This window comes from Anabrus simplex, chromosome 1 (assembly GCF_040414725.1).
Source record: "Anabrus simplex isolate iqAnaSimp1 chromosome 1, ASM4041472v1, whole genome shotgun sequence".
Lineage (NCBI taxonomy): Eukaryota > Metazoa > Arthropoda > Insecta > Orthoptera > Tettigoniidae > Anabrus > Anabrus simplex.
This window is the reverse complement of record NC_090265.1, coordinates 275,799,946-275,818,924: the sequence shown is the minus strand read 5'-3', so window position 1 is coordinate 275,818,924 and position 18,979 is coordinate 275,799,946. Positions and strand designations below refer to the sequence as shown.

The window sequence follows — 18,979 nt, the reverse complement described above, 5'->3', positions numbered from 1 at the left end:
ATTAAAAAGTTATAAGTAAATAATAAACAACAAGTTAAAACAATTGTAGGTCAATCTCATAATCTAGTCTAAAAAATATATATGTTAATGTTGGTAGGAAGATTGTCAAACAGCATTCGTCTGAAATTGAAATGGATCCATTTTCTTTAACATTTGGTGAAGGTCCATATTAAACTGTATTCATCAGCAAGTAGAAATTCGAAGAACAAAATATATACAAAACAAGGGCTCTAATTAATCATGTAGTAGAAGATTAGGTCAGGGATGATCATGGTAATTCTTCTTGAGTTAAATTGGTTATGTAACCAGTAGAATAAGAATACGTTGAATTAAAAATACACGTCGTAAATTCACGACAATGCACTGGATTGAAGATATTTATCAATATAATTGTAGTATCCCTTCTGTTGTGTAAATTTTCAATGATAAGAATGTTGGATAGACTGTAATGTAAAATATTTTTAAAAATGCATTTAAAGTGTATGTACAAAAATAACAGTTGTGGTTGTATACGGTTATGGGTTACGTAAAAATGCGTGCTTACTGGAATGCCGTAGAGTGTCTAACTTGTTCTGTTTCTAGCGGTAATCTGACTGGCGATTCTACTATGTGTATTGTATGGGTGTGGTGGAGGGAGGGGGACGAGTTGAGGGAGGGAAGAACTGGGCGGATTGGTACATACCGGTGTCGATATGGGAGGGGGATTATTCGGAGGGGGAATTATAGGTATGGTATCTGGGGGCGTGTTTGGAGTTGTTGTATTGGCAATTTTTAAAATATGCAGGATTCTCTTTTGATTTGGGATAACTATTTTCAACAAGTTAGGTATTAATGTGTACGAAGGACTCTTAATTTCCATGTCGTCATTTAGGTTATAATCCTTATTAAACGTTTTGTCCAAATAAATATAGATATTTTCAAATTCATTTAGCAGTTTCCCTTGTTAGTATTCTTTATTGTTGTTAGATCTTTTTCTATTGTGGTAAAATGGTGACCTGTTTCCTTCATGTGTGTACTCATAGCAGAATATTTGTTATGTTCTTCACCATTGAAATGTTCCAAATACCTTGTAATAAAACTTCGCCCAGTTTGATCAACGTATGAATAACCACACTGTGAACAAGTCAACCTATAAACTCCTGAATTCTGATATTTGCTGTTATTATTATTATTTATTTTATTATAATTAAAAAAATTACCTTGTGATGTACAAAATGATTTAAGAACTGATATAAAGAAGAAACTTCCAAAGTTAGCCGAAGACCTGAACACCAATTTTGACCCAGACCAACAAAAATTAATACAGAACATGAAAACAAAAATAGATAAGAACAATATCATTGTAACCAAGGCTGATAGAGGAGGCTCAATAGTTCTGTTAGATAAACATGCTTATATCCAAAAAACAGAAGATTTTCTTAATGATTAATAATTATACAATAGTAAACAAAGACCCAATAGTAAGAATACAACGAAACTTAAAATCATTATTTAAAAAATCAGCATTTCTTTTTAATGACCAAGAACAATAAAATCTCATTAACATGAATCCTAGCCTCCCTAAAGCTAAAGCCCTCCCCAAAATTCATAAGAAGGATGTCCCTATACGTCCAATTATTAACTGTCATAACAGCCCAACCTACAAAATTTCTAAATTTATCCATAACTTTCTCAAAAGGCACTATACCTTTAACAACAAGCATCCAATAAAAAGTTCTATTGATTTTTGCGAAACCCTTAACGAATTTAACTTACAGTCCCATCATATAATGTGCTGTTTCGATATAGTCAACATGTATTCAAATATTCCGATTAAAGTCACCACTAATATTATTTACAATAATATCAGTAAACACAGTAATCTCAGTAAAATGGAGATCGAAGAATTTATGACTATACTAAAATTTACATTGGATAATAATTATTTCACCCTTAATGGTAAAATCTACAAACAGAATGGATTGGCGATGGGAGATCCCATTTCAGGTATCCTAGCCGATATCTATATGGATACGATAGAACACACGAAAATTAAAACCTACATAAAAGGAATTACTTTATGGTTGAGGTTTGTGGATGACACATTTGTCATAATTGACAAGAATACCACCAATAGTAATGATATATTGTACAAATTAAATAAGATTAACCCCAATGTAAAATTTACGAAAGAGGATGATGATGAAAACTCTTCAAACTTTTTGGATATAAAAGTTACACGATCTAATAACTCCTTCGAATATCAAATTCACAGAAAACCTACACACTCTTCAATTACAATAAATAATTCTTCGCTACATCCTGGAACACAAAAACAGACATCTTTTTACAGCCTAATATATCGAGCCTTAAGAATCCCCTTATCTCCCAAAAATTTGAAAACTGAATTGAATTACATAAGAAACCTTGCAGTAACCAATGGATACAAAATTGAAATGATAAACCGTCTGATATATAAGATAAAAAACAAACTGTCCACTAACCTCAAACCGGATAAACCTAGCAAAAATAAATATGCCATTTTCACTTATAATAGCCCAATGATGCACCAAATTACCAATAATTTCAACAAATATAATGTAAACATAGCTTACTGAACAACCAATACTACGCCGAACATATTTTTTAATTATAATAAAATAAATAATAATAATAACAGCAAATATCAGAATTCAGGAGTTTATAGGTTGACTTGTTCACAGTGTGGTTATTCATATGTTGGTCAAACTGGGCGAAGTTTTATTACAAGGTATTTGGAACATTTCAATGCCGAAAAACATAACAAATATTCCACTATGAGTACACATGAAGGAAACAGGGCACCATTTTACCACAACCGAAAAAGATCTAACAATAATAAAGAATACTGATAAGGGAAAAACTGCTAAACGAATTTGAAAATATCTATATTTATTTGGACAAAACGTTTAATAAGGATTATAACCTTAATGACGACATGGAAATTAAGAGTCCTTTGTACACATTAATACCTAAGTTGTTGAAAACAGTTATCCCAAATCAAAAGAGAATCCCGCATATTTTAAAAATTACCAATACAACAATTCCAAACACGCCCCCAGATACCATACCTATAATTCCCCCTCCGAATAATCTCCCTCCCATATCGACACCAGTATGTACCAATCCGCCCAGTTCTTCCCTCCCTCAATTCGTCCCCCTCCCTCCGCCACACCCATACAATACACATAGTAGAAACGCCAGTCAGATTACCGCTAGCAACAGAACAAGTTAGACACTCTACGGCATTCCAGTAAGCACGCATTTTTACGTAACCCATAACCGTATACAACCACAACTGTTATTTTTGTACATACACTTTAAATGCATTTTTTTTTTATTTTTCTTTACAGTCTATCCAACATTCTAATCATTGAAAATTTACACAACAGAAGGGATACTACAATTATATTGATAAAAATATCTTCAATCCAGTGCATTGTCGTGAATTTACGACGTGTATTTTTAATTCAACGTATTCTTATTCGACTGGTTACATAACCAATTTAACTCAAGAAGAATTACCATGATCATCCCTGACCTAATCTTCTACTACATAATTAATTAGAGCCCTTGTTTTGTATATATTTTGTTCTTCGAATTTCTACTTGCTGATGAATACAGTTTAATATGGACCTTCACCAAATGTTAAAGAAAATGGATCCATTTCAATTTCAGACGAATGCCGTTTGACAATCTTCCTACCAACATTAACATATATATTTTTTAGACTAGATTATGAGATTGACCTACAATTGTTTTAACTTGTTGTTTATAAGATTTACTTATAACATTTTAATAATGGTATCAAAAACAACTTTTAATGACACATTTTATTCCAATCTTATATGATTGATTATTGTAAGACAGTCTTAAATGTAACTATTATTTTTAAAGTTGTTCATAGTGCTGATGATGCTCGTTAAGAAGGGCAAAACATGTTCACGATTTTTCAATTATTTATGATCATTTAACCACAATATTGGTAATTGTAAGTATTGACTGGTTGACATTAAACAAATGTTTTTTAAAATTATATGTAATAAATGGTATGTTCCGAGCTGTCAGAGGAGAGATGGCATGGGAGGACATCAGTAGACGAATAAGTTTGAGTGGTGTCTTTAAAAGTAGGAAAGATCACAATATGAAGATAAAGTTGGAATTCAAGAGGACAAATTGGGGCAAATATTCGTTTATAGGAAAGGGGAGTTAGGGACTGGAATAACTTACCAAGGGAAATGTTCAATAATTTTCCAATGTCTTTGCAATCATTTAAGAAAAGGCTAGGAAAACAACAGATAGGGAATCTGCCACCTGAGTGACTGCCCTAAATGCAGATCAGTAGTGAATGATTGTTAAGGTTCATAATTTTCGTCTATTTCTTCGAGTGCTTTTCTGTTTGCAAATCTTGTGTTTTAGCAAAGTATGTTCAAAATGTTGTTTCTTGTTGCCTGTTGTGTTTTGTTCAGCAGTATTCTACGTGTGTGAACTTCTAAAAATATTTTGTTACATATTTTAGCTCGGTGTGTATTTAAATTTCTTGTCATGTGGTGGTGTTTTTGGTCTTTTGCTGTATCTGGGTTTGTTTCTGAGTAGGTATGGGACTATTTGGGATGGTTCCCAGCCAGTTGCTAAATTCCATGGTTTCCTAGTTTATCTTATGGTGCTTTTCCATCGTGTGTCTGTTCCCTTGTCACGTAAATTTATTTACCCGTGTGTTCCTATACTTGCTAGGAAGGGTACTACATTGACTGTGATAGTCATGTAGGGTGAAACGTGCTCACCATATTCATAGACCAGCGTCACTGAGGCCATTTGAGCAAATTTGACAGGTTATGGATATGCACTTGTGCTTGTGACGTGTTTGAAATCTGGTGTATCCGATATGAGATTCCTCGTAATCTTTTTCCTGGTATTAAATGGCTCTAGATGGAATATTATGTCTCTTGTTATTGTAAAAATAATTACTATGAAGATTTCTACAAATGTTTGTTTCGGTGTCATTATGCTGAGCTATTAATTTCTTTTAAATTCATTGTTGTTTGCGGGTCTTTAAGATTTTGTTTCAGTTATTTTAATTTCATCACCAAAACCTTATAGTAATATTTTGTAGGTGTTATGATTTATGAAGAGTTCTGCAATTAATTTTCCTGCTTGTTTTGTTTTATTCGGTTTTCTTGATGTTAAAATTTCTTGCATTATGGGTTTTGGGTCATCGAAATTTATTTACTCAGTTTGCCAGAATATGGGATCTTGTGGGCTGAGTGAGTTTTCAAAATTGGGTAGCCAGGCCATATCTGTCCTACCACTTTTGTAAATAACTGTTTGTCTTGGGTGCCTTGGGAAGGCATGTGTGTGTGTGCTGAGACTCAGGGCTTAACCCATTCACCTCACATTTAAATACCATAGGAGTTCACTAAGAAATCACATTTAAATACCACTCTACGGCCGTCGTCATCACACTATTATTTAGAAAATCATACAAAACCGGCCAGTAAATATTCTTTTCTGAAAATTTGCATGCATGATAACGAAGTAATAAACTTACCAATGCCGCTATTTTAGTATGTCTGCTGGGTGTGGTACACCTCAAAACATTCTTCTAAGTGAAGAGCTACGCCACACTTTTTGCACTGCCAGCAACTTTCTCTTCTTTTACCCCGGCTGTAGCACACAACACACCTTCTTGTGACTTTTGATTTCTTCTCTGTATGGGGAATACGCATGGGAAAGTGGGGCCATGATTTAGCTTGTAATCTGGTTGGGGTGGTGCTCACTGAAGGTCGACCTCGAACCAAGTACTCCGGTAACTGAACAGTCTCTAGTAGCTGCTGTGCAATGCTAGTTCGGAAGTCCGTGTAGCTCGTCTTTCTGCTAGCAGCGATCTTGTGATACACAGTGAAGGAATTGAAAATGCACATATCTAGGAGGTAAAAGAATATTTTCCTATACCTTTCACTGTGCGTCGCATGACGGGAAACAGAGCTGTAACCTGATCCTGAAGGTCAACACCACCCCTCCCCTTCTGGTATTCAAGGCCACAGTTGGGCTTTATCACTTCTTCCCTCGGGGTTTGTCCTCTCTTTCGTCTGAGTTTGCCTGTCCCTGTCATGTCAGCTGATTTGTGTTTAGTGGTGAGAAAGCAAACATCCTTGTTATCTTTCCACTTCACACACAACATACTGTTGGCAGCCCACGTCTCATACTATCCACGTTTTAGTTTCGTCTTACTGATATCGCGAGGCATGTCTTTTCGGTTCTGTCTAACAGTTCCAATTACATTCATCTGCTTGTCGTGTAGCCTTTTGAATAAATCTGGGGAAGAATACCAGTTACCTAAAAACAATGTATGTCCTCGGCCTAACAAGGGTTCGCACATGTTGAGAACAACGTTTGTACTTGCTGGCAGACTTGGATCCGTTACATCATGACCTACATAAATTTTGAAAGACACACAGTAGCCAGAACTTGATTCACAAATTTTGTAAATTTTTATTCCAAACCTAGAACGTTTAGACCTATTACACTGGACATATGAAAGGCGGCCTCTGAATTTCATTAGACTTTCATCTAGAGCAATGTCTTGTGAAGGTAAATATAATTCTGAACATTTGGAGCAGAAATGTTGTATTATAGGCCTAATCTTTCTTAGTTTGTCACTACTATCGACTTGTTCATCGTCAACAAAATGTAAAAATCGTGAAATTATAATAAATCTTCCCCTGTTCATGGTTTCACGAAAAATAGGAGTGTTTATACACCTGTTTTTACTCCAGTATAACTGTATTCTTGACTTTCGCACTTGTCTCATTAGTATAACTAACGCAAAATATGCCCTAATTTCATTGGGTGTAGTCTCAAACCATTTGTCATCGTCTTTCAACTTTTTTCTGGCAGCATTGCTCAACTGTTTTGCTGCATATGAATTTGTCTCGACAGATATTTTGTCAAACAAAGGGTTCATGTATTCACAAAAGACTGAGAGTTCAGGTAGTGGCTGTGTATCAAACTTTTTCAATAGGTTTTCACTAACCCCACTGTATTCACTAAACTTAGGTACAACAGGTTTATTGTCACTTTTTGTCCAGTTCCAGTCAGTCAAGTTAGTCTGTGCGGAGGTACGAGCTCGTTTTGAAAGACTCGGCACACTGTCGTTATTTGCATCACTTTCTGTGTCATCAGAACTATTATACGCATCGGTAGTATTCGAACTAAGGACTTCAGGGTGTATTTCGTCGTCACAAACATCACTGCCTTCAATATCTCTCTCTAAAACACTATCTATTACCTTCCGTATTCCTTCTTCAACAACACCAGCACAACTGCTTGACCCCATGTTGGCAACTGACAAGAGCGAATTTATATGGAAAAAGATTCTCTTATCTCATATTCCGGAAGTGTGTGAGAATACCAATATAATGGTCCGTTATTGGACATTATAAATTTTCCAGCTAACTCATTCTTGGTTGCCTGCATTTCGCCCTCGTGTGCTAAGTTAGTCTCGTCAGTTGGGACTTAGCACACCACCCAAGATGCAAGGCTAGTGCATACCATGGAGGCCACTGCATAGGCTACTTGGAGCCACCAGCAGTGCCAATGCACTATGAGAGCTATGTCTCATTTTCAAAAATTGATGCCTGCCTGGCCATCAAATGATGTAGATGTTAATTCCCATAGGGAACCTAAAATATTTGTCCCGAATGAGTAAATTTATACTACCAATATAATGGTCCGTTATTGGACATTATAGATTTTCCAGCTAACTCATTCTTGGTTGCCTGCGTTTTGCCCTCATGTGCTAAGTTAGGCTCGTCAGTTGGTGTCAGGTGTGCTAAGTCCCAATTGACGAGCCTAACTTAGCACACGAGGGCGAAACGCAGGCAACCAAGAATGAGTTAGCTGGAAAATCTATAATGTCCAATAACGGACCATTATATTGGTATTATAAATTTACTCATTCGGGACAAATATTTTAGGTTCCCTATGGGAATCAAGATCTACATCAAGTGTGTGAGAACGCGGTGAAAGGGAAAAAACCAAAGCCACATGTGTAAACTTCAGCTCAGAATGCATACAAGTGGTGTCTGTGGGTTAGTGACTGAACTACATGGATTGATGTACAGCTGTGCATTGCCGCGAGCAGAGCGCGTCATTTGATTCATATGCCATGAATAACTATGATGAGCTAGGGTCGTCAAATGATGCGATTGGGTTAAGGTGCTGAGAGGCCATTCCTCTCCTGGGAGCAGGGTATTGGCCCTAAGAGTCTCACTGTCGTGTGATAAGTTCAAGGGTACTTGAGGTCATGTTTTGTCCTTTTGCTTTCTGGGTACTACTTGATGTGTCATTGCATGGGTGTTTTTGTGCATTTGTGTGTGTGTGTGTGTGTGTGTTTTTGTGACGTCGTGTGATGGAGTCTGTGTTGAGGTCGTGTGTGCCTTTTATCATTAGTTGGTTATGCTGATTCAGAAGTCATCGCACTTGTGTCTTGTGTGTTTTGGTAGTGTGATGTGTGTCGGAGGACAGATGGGCTCAGTAGTCTTGTGTGTCGTGCTGTTATCTGATAATCTCTGGTATGAAGGTTGTTCTTGTGCCTTTTTATTGCTTATATCAGTGAGTTGGATTTCTGTATACGCACTCTTGAATTATTTTATGGTTTCATTTGGAAGTTTCTGTTCATTGGTAAAGTAATATGATACAGATGTTGAATCCCAAAGGGAATCTGAAACATTTGTCCCGAATGAGTAAATTTATAATACTAATACAAATGGTCCGTTATTGGACATTATAAATTTTCCAGCTAACTCATTTCTGGTTGCCAGCGTTTTGGCCTCGTGTGCTAGGTTGGGCTCATCAGTTGGCACCCAGCACACCCACCAAGACGCTGGCCAGTGCATACCGTGGAGGCCACTGTGTAGGCTACTTAGAACCACCGGCAGTGCCAATGCACTACGAGAGACTTTGTCCCTTTACCAAAAATTGATGCCTGCTTGGCCATCAGATGATATAGATGTTGAATACCATAGGGAATCTGAAATATTTGTCCCGAATGAGTAAGTTTATAATACCAATATAAATGGTCCGTTATTGGACATAATAAATTTTCCAGCCAACTCATTCCTGGTTGCCAGCGTTTCGCTCTCGTGTGCAAGGTTGGGCTCATCAGTTGGCACCCAGCATACCCACCAAGACGCTGGCCAGTGCATACCGTGCCTCCACGGTATATTGGTATTATAAATTTACTCATTCGGGACAAATATTTCAGATTCCCTATGGGATTCAACATCTATATCATCTGATGGCCAAGCAGGCATCAATTTTTTGTAAAGGGACAAAGTCTCTCATAGTGCATTGGCACTGACGGTGGCTCTGTGTAGCCTACAGAGTGGCCTCCACTGTATGCACTGACCAGTGTCTTGGTGGATGTGCTGGGTGCCAACTGATGAGCCCAACTTAGCACATGAGGGTGAAACGCTGGCAACCAGGAATGAGTTAGCTGGAAAATTTATAATGTCCAATAACGGACCATTTATATTGGTATTATAAATGTACTCATTCAGGACAAATATTTCAGATTCATCTATATCATCTGATGGCCAAGCAGCATCAGTTTTTGATAAAGGGACAAAGTCTCTCATAGTGCATTGGCACTGCCGGTGGCTCTAAGTAGCCTACACAGTGGCCTCCACGGTATGCACTGGCCAGCGTCTTGGTGGGTGTGATGGGTGCCAACTGATGAGCCCAACCTAGTACACGAGGGCGAAATGCTGGCAACCAGGAATGAGTTAGCTGGAAAATTTATAATGTCCAATAACTGACCATTTATATTGGTAAAGTAATATGATTTCGATTTTGTATTCCTGGCTTAATTGCACCTTCATTTGAATGGTGTGTTACGTAATACGTAATGTGAGTTTCCTGTGTTAAAATTTTTAGGAGTACATGACATGGTAAATGAACAATGACTTACTAACCTCAATTCATTGAATATGGTTGCAAGCTAATGTAATTGAAGTACTTGTTTCTCTGTTTTCAGTTTCCATGCAACATTCTAAATTTTTCCTTTTATTTGTTTTGTTCTTTTTCTTAATGTTGGGTGATTAAGAATGCACATGGTAACTTAATTTAGTAGTTATCAGGGATTTATTTAGTTATAAGTAAAATTTTGGGTAAAAGGCTGGCTGGTAATCTCCTGGATCATATAGTTTAATTAAGTATATTAGTTGTAATTAGGATGGTTGTTTGTGACAGTACTAGGTATACCTTAATATTATGCATTTTGGGGTAAGATTAGAATTTGGTATTAATGTGCATAGTTAGGGATTTTGTAAAGTTTCAGTACTAGGGTAAACTAAGGTGGATTTTCCGTTAGTATTTGAAAATGACCGGGCGAGTTGGCCGTGCGCGTAGAGGCGCGTGGCTGTGAGCTTGCATCCGGGAGATAGTAGGTTCGAATCCCACTATCGGCAGCCCTGAAGATGGTTTTCCGTGGTTTCCCATTTTCACACCAGGCAAATGCTGGGGCTGTACCTTAATTAAGGCCACGGCCACTTCCTTCCAACTCCTAGGCCTTTCCTATCCCATCGTCGCCATAAGACCTATCTGTGTCGGTGCGACGTAAAGCCCCTAGCAAAAAAAAAAAAAAGTATTGTAAATGTTCCTAAATTTTGGAATAGCAACTTGCCAATGGGGCTGGGGTATCCCAGAACTATGGGAGGGGATCTATCTCAGGAGTCTTGTTATTGTTACTAAAAACAAAAAATAACCCATCCTTGAAACTCAACTTTTAATTCTTCAATAATTCAGGCCAGTGGCCTTATTTCTTCAGTTCCACATTTCTGCTGTGCCTACTTATGTTCCAGTGACCGCAATATCACGGCCTCCGTTCAAACTCTGGTGTCTGTTTCGAGCCTGCAACGCACCTATTGGCCACTAATACCCGATGGTGAAATGGGAAGGTGTTTCTGATGGCGGCAGTAGGCAGTGCTGCGCCAGCAACCTTCGCCTATTATGGGACAGTTCACTAAGCTTGTGGGCGGTGCTGAGGCTGCAAGAGAGCAAAGGTGGGACTGCAATATGGATGGAGACATTGGCATCGGCTGCGGCCAGCGCCTTCATTTGACAGCGATACCAACGCTCTACTTGTGATTGTATTTACCTGTATATATGTTCCTGAAGAGAACAAAGACGAAAATATGTGGTGTGGTGTGGTGTTGGGAGAATCTTCAAATCTCCATTAAAGCCTCCCTTTAATTTCATTTAGTTTTTTTTTATTTTGTCGAGCTGAGCTCGATTTAGTGAGGAGGAGAATGTAATCTGTGATGGGACGGAGAACTGGAACTAAGCATTGTGTGCTGCAAGAAGTAATTATTGAGTGTGGAAATGTAAATTACTATTTACCCTTTATTGGAAAATCATTTATGATAGTGTTTCTTAATATGTGTACCAGTTTATCCTTGGACAGTATGAACATTGCAAGATGCAAGAAGTATTTTGAAGTGATGGTTGTATTCAAATTTTATGTAACTTAAACAAATGTTAATTTGATGTTTGTAATGTGATTGCTAGTTGCTTTACATCGCGCCGACACAGATAGGTCTTATGGCGACGATGGGACAGGGAAGGGCTAGGAGTGGGAAGGAAGCGGCCGTGGCCTTAATTAAGGTACAGCCCCAGCATTTGCCTGGTGTGAAAATGGGAAACCACGGAAAACCATCTTCAGGGCTGCCGACAGTGGGGTTCGAACCTACTATCTCCCGAATACTGGATAATGGCCGCACTTAAGCAACTGCAGCTATCGAGCTCGGTGTAATGTGATTGAAAAAATTTAAGAGGTACCTTAATTTTGAGGCATCTATACCGCACATGTGATTATCGCTGTTGAAACAGGTGTCGCAATAGGAATTTTCGAGAAATTGCTATCTATCTTAATATGACCATATATGATCATGCAATTTGATTCGCTAGAATGACAGTTTCCTATTGGCGAAAAGAACGGGAATCTAATAGAATTTGATCTTATTGGTCGATTGTGATCAGGGCATTTCCAGCCTTTTGCTAGCTTGGAATATGTGATGCGATTAGGCCGCGTCTATTCCATCTGACCGTCCTTGAGTGCGGATGCACTCGAGGGTTTCCCCTCCGGGAACCCTTCTTCCTTCTTGGTAAGTGCAATTTCTATTGCCATTTCAATGTTTCTGATTTTGTTTGATTTAATTTAATTTAATTGCTTTTGCGTTTCATTTTTTTCTTGCTTAGTATCATTTTCAAAGTTTTAAATTTAACATGTCTGTGTTTGCCCTAGATTCCCATTGTTTGTAATTTCAAGTCTTTCAGCCGCTTTTTTTAATCAACAATCTATTCATTTGTGTTTTTTGATTCGTAATTGTATCCGTTTGTCAAATGTGTTACGTATCAGCTGCTCTGTCATTTAACTTTGTTTCTTGTAATTTTCCATTTGAAATTTTTAATATAGTTTTGCTAGAGGGTGATTCTTGTGAGCCTTTTCTCCCCCATAACACCATACCTTCCCATGGACCCATAGTGCTCCTGCACCTTCCACAATCTTTTCTTAGTTGTCATTATTAGGCCAGTAAGTATTCCCTTGCATTTGGTTCTATATTACATTTTGATTAGTTAACCATCATGTTTCCACGTTTTGATGTGTAACACCACTTCTGTGTCATTTTACGATTTCACTTTTCATATTAAGTGTCAGTTTTATTATTATTTTTATTACTTTTGTATTATTATTATTATTATTATTATTATTATTATTATTATTATTATTATTATATTTATTATTATTATTATTATTATTATTATTATTATTATTATTATTATTATTATTATTATTATTATTAGTATGTGTAGGCGTAATTATCTCGATTACGGTTACAATGATACTGGTAATAATGGCGTATGGCCTCCAAAGAAGCCTGGTACAGATCTTTCAAGTTGACGCCGTATAGGCAACCTGCACATCTATGAGGATGAGGCCCTACCCATGATGAATTCTAATGATAAAGACGGCACAAACACCCAGCCCTCAAGCCATCGGAATTAACCAATTATGGTTTAGGTACCCGACCCGAATCAAACCCAGGACCCTTTGGACCAAAGGCCAGCACGCTAACGATTTAGCCATGGAGCTGGACAGTGTTGAGATAACTTCATGGAAAACTATGTGGTTGTGATGTTGTCCTGTTGATGCCAGGATTCCTATTGTCTTTTTAATTCATGTGTGGTCTACTATTATAGATATGTATTAATTTTATTTTATGACCTTATTGTGGTCTCGTTGCCACCTTCTGGAATAAATTTAAATGTGCGCTATGTACCAAGGTCAAGAAATGGATTTGTGGTGATATTTTTTTAATTTTTGGGGAGGGGATTGATTGTTTTATTTCCTTCGAAACTAGCATGAATTTATGAAAGAGTGTCTAGTTAAAAACAGTGTGTGAGAAACATATGATCTTCAAGAGTACTACCTTGAAAGTATTTTCAAACTAGTTTTCAATGTTATTTTGTTGTATGTAGGTCGACCTACTTAACAGTAAGTGAACTAATTATTTTTCTTATAATTTAAGGTAATGGATTTTTTGTTAAATTTCAGTAGATTCTATTTATTTCAAATAATTTTTCCATTTTTGAGTTTATTTATTGCAAAGTTTCCTGTTTGTCTTTTTAAATTTTAATATTAAATTTAGTTTAAATTACTTTGAGTTTTATTTCAAGTAGTTGTTGGCCATGTTTCCTTGGTTATGTTTCAATTATGACCACTGAACCCCTTTTCTGCCTCGATAACTACCACTCATAACCTGAAGTCGTACCCTATGGCTCCCCACACCATGACACTAGGAGTAATACTGTTGTACCTCTCTAAAACACTGGAAGAATGAGACCTCTCCTCAAGTTGCTGCCATACTCACAGACGATGGTCATCTGGGGTAGTATAGAACTACTATTCATAGTTGAACACAATGTGACACCATTCATCAGCAGCCCATGCTTCCCATTCACGGCACCACTCCAAATGCATTTTGTGTTGTGGTGTTAATGGCAAACCTAAGCATGGGATGTTAATTCCCAAATCCAGCTGCTGCTAGTCTCCGACCAATGGTGTGGGATGACTCAGAATGTTGCAGGGAGTCCATTTCTTGCTCTCGGATTACAGGCGCAGATGTGAAGGGATTACAATGTGCTTGGTCCACAATACGGCGATCCTCCCTTGTGGTGGTGAGACATGGTCAACCGGAAACTTGACAATGAGTATACCTGCCATTATGTCCCATACAGTCCAACATCGGGTCACATCCAAATGGCCCGCAAATCTGGATATTGCACAATTCCACTAGCTGGCCAAATGGAGACCCCACAATGAGGCGTCTTTCAAACTCTGTCAGGTGCTGATATTGCTGTCTCACATGAGTAAGTGGCAACTGCACGTCCTTCAAAGTGATCACTTAACATCTGATGCTGTTCACATCCCTTATACTGCCTACCAGGCCTGGTAACAACACTAAACACGAACAATACTAATGCACTCTGGTGACCATTCTACCTGTAACAGAGAACTGCAACTGTAATCATTTACATACCCACCGATGGTGTGTATGTGTATGAAGTTACATTGAGACCCGATCATTTCTTCTGGGTGCTTCAATTTTTGTCAGGCAATGTATATTAATGTAGGTAATCAACTGGGATGTTGTATGCAAAATGCAGAAATATACAGTAGAATACCCTCTTACAAATAAACTGCACATTTATAAGAGAATTAAAATTATCCATCTAATGTGATGGCTAAACACACTTAAACACAATCTAATAGATTCAATCTATTAACTTACAGCAGTTCGTAAGGGATGGGTCTGATAGTGAGTAATCAAACTGTATAAGCTGTCAAAACTGTTTGGATGAATTATCTGATACTTTGTCTGACCATTTTCTATTTTTAATTTTATTCTGCAGTGGTTCACCTTCCCTTGTCGCCTGAAAATAGTAAAGGTAAACCATGTGATTAGCATAACATTCAAGAATGTGACTTGAACAACCAGCGTACAATTAGAAAATATACTTACCAAAAAGAAAGAGAGTAATCTCCCACAAAAGCCTCACTGTCACGCACAAGGAAAGTGCCATCACCTAGACTAGAGTATTTTGTAAGTAAATCAACAGCTTCGAGCCGGGTCATTCTCCCATGGAACCATTTTTCACCAAAATGTAGCTCATCATTTAGAACACCCTGAGGGAAAAAAGAAAGAAAAGAAATTGGATTCTTTAAATAAAGTTATCCATTAAGTACTAATATTAATTAATATACAATTCTCCTTGGGACTCATAGATATTTATTATTTAATAATAATAATAATAATAATAATAATAATTCATAAGAAAGGTGACAAAAATAATGTTAACAACTATCACGGTATTTCCCTCCTCTTAATTATCTACAAGATTCTTTTGAAAGTTCTTCAGACTAGAGCAGAAGAACAACTAGATCCACAACTGGCAGAATACCAACGAGGGTTCAAGAAAGGGCACACTTGTATAGAGCAGATTATGAATCTAAAATCTACCCTTTCGTATCTGAAGCTCAGGAACAAGAAATTTGTGATGACTTTCGTCGATTTCAAAAAGGCTTAAGACTCGATTGATCAAAATGTCCTAATAAAAATCCTAAAGGAATTTGGCTTGGACAACAAAACAAGAGCGATCATTCAACAGACCTTGATATTTAAAACTTCCAAAGTGAAGTTCAGAGGAGAAGTTTCAGATACCTTTCAAGTAAGGACAGGAGTCAAGCAGGGAGTTTTGCTTTTGCAGATGATCTAGCAATCTTTTCTGACTCACTACAGACAGCTACGAAACAAATCAGGCAGCTTAAGACTCAGGCAGTGAGAGCAGATTTTCAAATCACCTTTGAGAAAACTCAGTTTATAACACATATGAAGGAGAGACCAAAAGAGCTAAATGTGGAACAGGGAAAAATGAAGAGGGTAGGAAAGTTTAAATATCTATCTTTTTTTAATTTTATTTTTTTACAGTTGCTTTACGTCGCACCGACACAGATAGGTCTGATGGCAACGATAGGACAGGAAGGGGCTAGGAGTGGGAAGGAAGCAACCAACCATGGCCTTAATTAAGGTACAGCCCCAGAATTTGTGTGGTGTGAAAATGGGAAACTACGGAAAAACCATATTCAAGGCTGCCAACAGTGAGGTTCGAACCCATCTTCCGAATACTAGATAATGGCTGCACTTAAGCGATTGCAGCTACCGAGCTTTATATTAAATATCTAGGTGAGTGGATAGAACCCAGCATGTCTAAGAAAGAAGCCTTCATGCCACGGATGATAAAATGGAAAGAGCATCTAACCAAGAGTGTGCACAACAAAAAATCAATATCCTTGAATGCCAAGTTCAGACACTACCGCACAGTCATTCATCCGGAGTCCCTCTTTGCAGCAGAGTGCCTTACCATGAACAAAAAAAGGCCTTATTGAGAAATTTGAGATCAAAGAAAGGAAAATTTCGGGGAAAATCTTGGGCTCCATCAAAGATAAAGGTGAAGGTATTTTTTACTGATGCAGGTTCCTCCAATCCTCCTTTCAATTTTCTGAAGTCTGTCAGTCTTGGATTGTTTATTCAGGTGAAAAAGCGTTTCTGCTGCATATGTAGTTTCCGATTTGATAACTGTGTTGTAGTGTTTTATTTTTGCATTTATTGATAAACATTTCTTTATTGTTGTTGTTGTTGTTGTTATACAGCTTTATTATAGACAACTAAATCCAAAATATTTAATCACTATCAATGGCCAATGGGTATTTTACACTAAATTCTGCCTACTCATATATACATCATTTATTAACTGGCTACTGGAGGGTAGTATAATTCAGTTTTTCTGCCTTTCATCAATGAGCAGTGGCCATTATGGTCAAAATTATAGATAATAAGCAGGTTGATATACAAGGGGAAATGAAAATGATGAAATGATATCAATATCAGAAAAATCCAACTAATGAGGTTGTCATTCTTAGGTGTCGATATAGTTTCATGAATACAAGTTACTTAATACTACTGGACTGAATACGCTGGAAATGGAATTTTTAATAATAATAATAATGTTATTTGTTTTACGTCCCACTAACTACTTTTTAAGGTCTTCGGAGACGCCGAGGTGCCGGAATTTAGTCCGCAGGAGTTCTTTAACGTGCCAGTAAATTTACCGACACGGGGCTGTCGTATTTGAGCACCTTCAAATACCACCAGACTGAGCCAGGATCAAACCTGCCAAGTTGGGGTTAGAAGGCCAGCGCCTTAACTGTCTGAGCCACTCAGCCCGGCGGAATTTTTAAATATGTCATTTCTGAGAATATGGGTCACTAGTAAGCAAACCGGGTGAGTAGGCCATGCAGTTAGGAGCGCTCAGCTGTGAGCTTGCATCCAGGAGATAGTGGGTTCGAACCCCACTGTTGTCAGCTCTGTAGATGATTTTTCATGGTTTCTCATTTTCACACCAGGCAAATGCTGAGGCTGTACCTTAATTAAGGTCACGGCCGCTTCCTTCCCATTCCTAGTCATTCCATAAGACCTAACTGTGTCGGTGGGATGTAAATAAAACTAGTAAGCAAACCCTGCATTAACATTTTTCTTTGTAACATGTCTAAAGGGCATAACTGAGGGTCCTCAGTGGACCTCAGGTCTTCGTTAACACATTATGGCTTACACTTTCCTTGATTTTTGGAAACAATACACATTTTCCTTCCAATTATGTACTTATTTACTTAAAATAACCAAAATCTATTTTAAAACACTCTCATCATAACATCGAAACTCTCTGTAACGCGCTTTAAAAAAAAAATTCATACTCATCCGATACTCTGTAGATACATACGGTAACATAGAAACTCTGTACTCTAGAAACTAAATATATATATATATATATATATAGAACCCAACTGGTTCATGTCATTTGCGTATGAATATAATGTAATGAGAAAAGTAATATTTGAGAAAGTAGAGTTCATATTGGAAGCAGGATGTATGTAGCAATCCAGCCTGCTAAATCGTATTTTTAATGGCACATGTGCAGAGGATTGGCGGATGTTGCATCAGAGGGAGGGTAATGGAATTTTCCATTTGGAAGAGAGAGAAACTTGAGATAGAGATGAGACAGAGCTAGTGGGATTCACTGGCGGAAATTTTGATCCGACGAATCACGAGGCAGCACGCAGAGGAAGAGCTGATGCAGTAGCAGTAGTGCCAATGTGAGAACACTGTGAAATAAGTCTAAATCCAGAGGAGATGATTATAAAACGTCAATAAGACACTAATAATTCTGTAAAAATGTAATTAAAATATCCTGGCAAGTTTGTGTAATTAAATATGTAATTACCAGAGACAGGAAATGGCACAAATCAAGTAGGGGAATCCCTGATGTGTGTTCTGTAAGGCTCACGGGCTGGATGACACCACGCATTGGCTAGAAGCTCACTCTGAATCGTGAAACTGAACATGTTGGACGTGTTCTTAATATCGTCGCCAGAAAACGTAAATATTGAGCATTTCCGTAGGCAGGAATATTACCTTTAAATACGGAACCTGAACTTAATCCTCAGGGATTTTATCATAAGGGAATTAATAATAATAAATTGCCACAGACTTATAATTATAGCAGTGTGAAGTGCCGAAATACTTATCATTCAAGCAGTGTTAAACTTCAAAAATGAAGTCGCCAGTCAAGCTAGAACTTGTAAATAATATTGAATAATAGATTCCGGCAACAAAAAAAAAAGACTACAGATCAAACTGTTATGTGAATGCATTTTGAGAGGAATTATTTTATTGTGTTTCTGTAACTTGTATAATAATTGTGTCATGACCGTATGTTGCGATGCGCCCCTTTCATGTCTCAGTGACGAGCGAACTGAATCGAGTGAGTCTCGAATCAGCGACTC

At 37.5% G+C, this 18,979-nt stretch overlaps 1 protein-coding gene across 1 annotated transcript in view; it reads right to left on the bottom strand.

The window, feature by feature from the left end:
• Positions 1-18,979, bottom strand: part of LOC136863740 (1-phosphatidylinositol 4,5-bisphosphate phosphodiesterase gamma-1) — a 512,032-nt gene that overhangs the window by 246,212 nt on the left and 246,841 nt on the right. Inside the window, exons 11-12 of the mRNA XM_067140126.2 lie at positions 15,102-15,265; positions 14,871-15,012 (exon numbers count right to left, since the gene is read on the bottom strand). Coding sequence (XP_066996227.2) covers positions 14,871-15,012; positions 15,102-15,265 — 306 coding nt within the window. The remainder of the gene's footprint in view (positions 1-14,870; positions 15,013-15,101; positions 15,266-18,979) is intronic.